Source organism: Priapulus caudatus, unplaced genomic scaffold (assembly GCF_000485595.1).
Source record: "Priapulus caudatus unplaced genomic scaffold, Priapulus_caudatus-5.0.1 Scaffold5009, whole genome shotgun sequence".
Lineage (NCBI taxonomy): Eukaryota > Metazoa > Priapulida > Priapulimorpha > Priapulimorphida > Priapulidae > Priapulus > Priapulus caudatus.
Genome location: NW_014582070.1, coordinates 1 through 3,106, shown reverse-complemented (window position 1 = coordinate 3,106; position 3,106 = coordinate 1). Strand labels below are relative to the sequence as shown.

The 3,106-nt window shown below is 40.0% G+C and overlaps 1 protein-coding gene across 1 annotated transcript in view; it reads left to right on the top strand.

Annotated features, from left to right (window-relative positions):
• LOC106819897 (tyrosine-protein kinase receptor Tie-1-like) overlaps positions 1-544 on the top strand; it is a 2,817-nt gene extending 2,273 nt beyond the window's left edge. Inside the window, exon 8 of the mRNA XM_014824471.1 lies at positions 468-544. Within this exon, the coding sequence (XP_014679957.1) occupies positions 468-544 (77 nt within the window). The remainder of the gene's footprint in view (positions 1-467) is intronic.
• The last annotated feature ends 2,562 nt before the right edge of the window (positions 545-3,106 follow it).

Here is a 3,106-nt window from a genome sequence, read left to right as displayed (position 1 = left end):
TGTTAGCATAAACATTAATTTATTTTACAATTGTTTGTGTAACTATATTTTGTAAAATACTGTAGATAATAATAACTATTCAGTTAATATTTGACAAAGGTTTATGTATATATGATATTAACTCATCTTGTTTAATTAGAAAATTAAATGACACGTTAATTGAGAACTGCTTGATCTTCATTTACTGTTTCATTGGCAATATTCATTTTAACACATAGTTATACGTTATTCATATCCTGTGTCGCTTATCGATGCACAAATGTTGAATGAATTAGCTACACGAGCTCACGTGTGTACATGCATGTGTTTGTAAAAATAACGCAATTGGGCTTGAAATTTATCTTACCCCACCCTTTGCGATTAATAACAAAAAGTGTATTACCGGGCGCGATTCAATGACATCAACTTTGAGATTCAACGTGCACCACAGAAAATATGCGTTAATTTATGTTCAATTGTGTGTCCAGAGCAAGAAACGTCCACACATCAGTGTTCTCAGAACAACAGCATCTATGACAGACATATGTCTTTAAATGAGAGCTAGAAGTATGAAACCTTAATTAGCTCACGCTTGACTTAATTATTTGGTCTAGCATGCAGCGCGTTGACACAACGGAGTGAGATTACGTCCGCTATCAATATGAGGCGCGTGCGTTATTCATCATAGCGTTCGTTACGTACGTGTGGATTTGCAGGCGACTAAAGCTGCGTTCACACGAGGAGAAAGTTGCGTTCACACGCTAAAATATACGCGGCTTGCTTAGCCACGGCTTGCTTAGCCGCGAATGCTCCGGCTTGCTAAGCGCGGAATCATATTCCGCGCCAACTAACGTATATTCGGCACCACGCTGGCCGCGTATTGATTGTCGTGTGAATCTAGACTGCTACCCGTTCGCTGCACGACGTTAGGGTAGCGTGTGGAACTGTCGACCGGCCCGGGTACCAGTCTATATTATACCGCGCTAGCTAAGCTTCGAATCTCGTGTATCTCGTGTGAACGCATTTTAACCGGACTTAGCACCAACTAAGTACGGTACCAGCTAAGCCGTGTATACGTGTGAACGCAGCTTAACATAACGCACATAAATACAGAAATAGCACCACGCACGAGAAAAATAAAGATGTAAAAATAATAAGCTATGCGACAGGGAGAAAACTAAGGGAAGAAGCAAAATATGAATTACACACGATCACGCGCGCACGAAACCGCACACCCACGTGCGCACAACACGCATACACAACGGATGAACGCTCAGGAGCAATCATGCACACACACGCACGCATACATACATGCGACCACCCGCGCGCGCACACACAGACCGCATGCACGCCCGCGCACACACACAGACCGCATGCACGCTCCCGCACACACACAGACCGCATGCATGCTCCCGCACACACATTCACGCGACGCGGTCACAAGGCAGTATTTTACCGAATGAATATATTATGTGCTTATATTCGCAAGCTATTTTACTAAGTCTTGATATTCCACATGAGCTGAGTGAAATTTAGAAATTTAGTTATATCAGACGATTACAACATTATTTGGAAAGCCTTATCTAAAATACACTTGTGTGTTTTCTATCGACGTCATAGATAAATTATTATTATTATTATTATATATTATTATAATTATTCCCGACAGCAGATGGCGCCACAATTTTAAAATGACATTTCCTAATGCTAGTGGATGGTGGCGCCCCCAGAGAAAAGATCGGTACATTGTAAAGTAGGTAGATAGATAGATAAAACGATGAACCGATAGATAGGTAGACAGGTAGGTAGAAAGAAAGATTCTCTGCTCGATGTTCTGGCAATTTGACGGGAGCAGTTCAGTTGTTGACGAGGTCCTTTACGGTGTTCGCGGCTTCTCATTAAGTAGGATCCTGTTCTCATCTTCTTTTTGTCGCCTCCCTGTCCTCCTTTTCAATTTTTTGTGCAGGCTTGACGCAATGCCCGTGGGATCCCAGTAAAAGATTTTGGCATCTTGGTTTTTTTACGTCGGATGCCCGCAAGCTGCCATCTCTCTTCTCTTCCTCTCTCTCTCTCTCTTCTGCTTATGTCTATCTGATCTTCCCCTCTCTCATTCGCTCGTTCGCTCTCACTTCCCCCCTCTCTGTCTGTCTGTCTATCTGTCTGTCTGTCTTCCTGTCTGTCTATCTATCTATCTAGCTTTCTAGCTATCCAACCATCTTTTCATCCATTTATCTATCCATCTATCTAGCTATTCTCTATGCCATCCCAACGCATTCATGCCATCGCAATCGCATCATCATGTCATCCTTTTCCATCCATCATCATTCATCATCCCATGCCATACGCACCTACCTATCGGCATACATCCATCATGCCATTCATGCATCTATGCTAGAATAATCTATTTATAATCTATGCGNTATATTATTCTTTATTCTTTCTTGTGTGTTGTTATTTGTTATATATATATATATATATATATATATATATATATCAGGAGTAAATAATATCAAAGGTTTTTGACACATATGTTTCTGCATTTTTACCGATTTTCCTTTATTATTCGTCCATCTTGTACAGAAATCGATTTATAGCAACACGACAGTAAATAGCTACAAACCAATTTTCAGTAAAAAATGGGCGAATAATAAAGGTATCTAATAAGCTTTTAACATTACATGTTTGTTGGAAACGTACATTATACATAATCAGTAAAAACTCGGGGGGAAAATACGTGTCAAACTCCTTTGATTTTACTTCATAATCATAGTATATATATATAATATATATATAATATATCTATATCTATATCTATATATATATATATATATATANCTGCTCGACATATCCGTTGCCGTGGCAACGAGAGACGCACGACTCGATGCCACAGTGACGTGGAAACACAAGACAGATACGACCGCAACCGGTGACATAGGTACGTGCGCCATCTACGCATTATCGAACACATGTTAATGTCATGATTGTCATCAATACATGTTACGTATCTACTGATTGTTTCACAAAGCATGGTTAACTACATATAAATATAGTTATATTTCACTGTCCATGCAGGATACTCAATAGTCTGGAAAAGAACGAGCTGCAACAAAGACAGCGCCTATCCTGT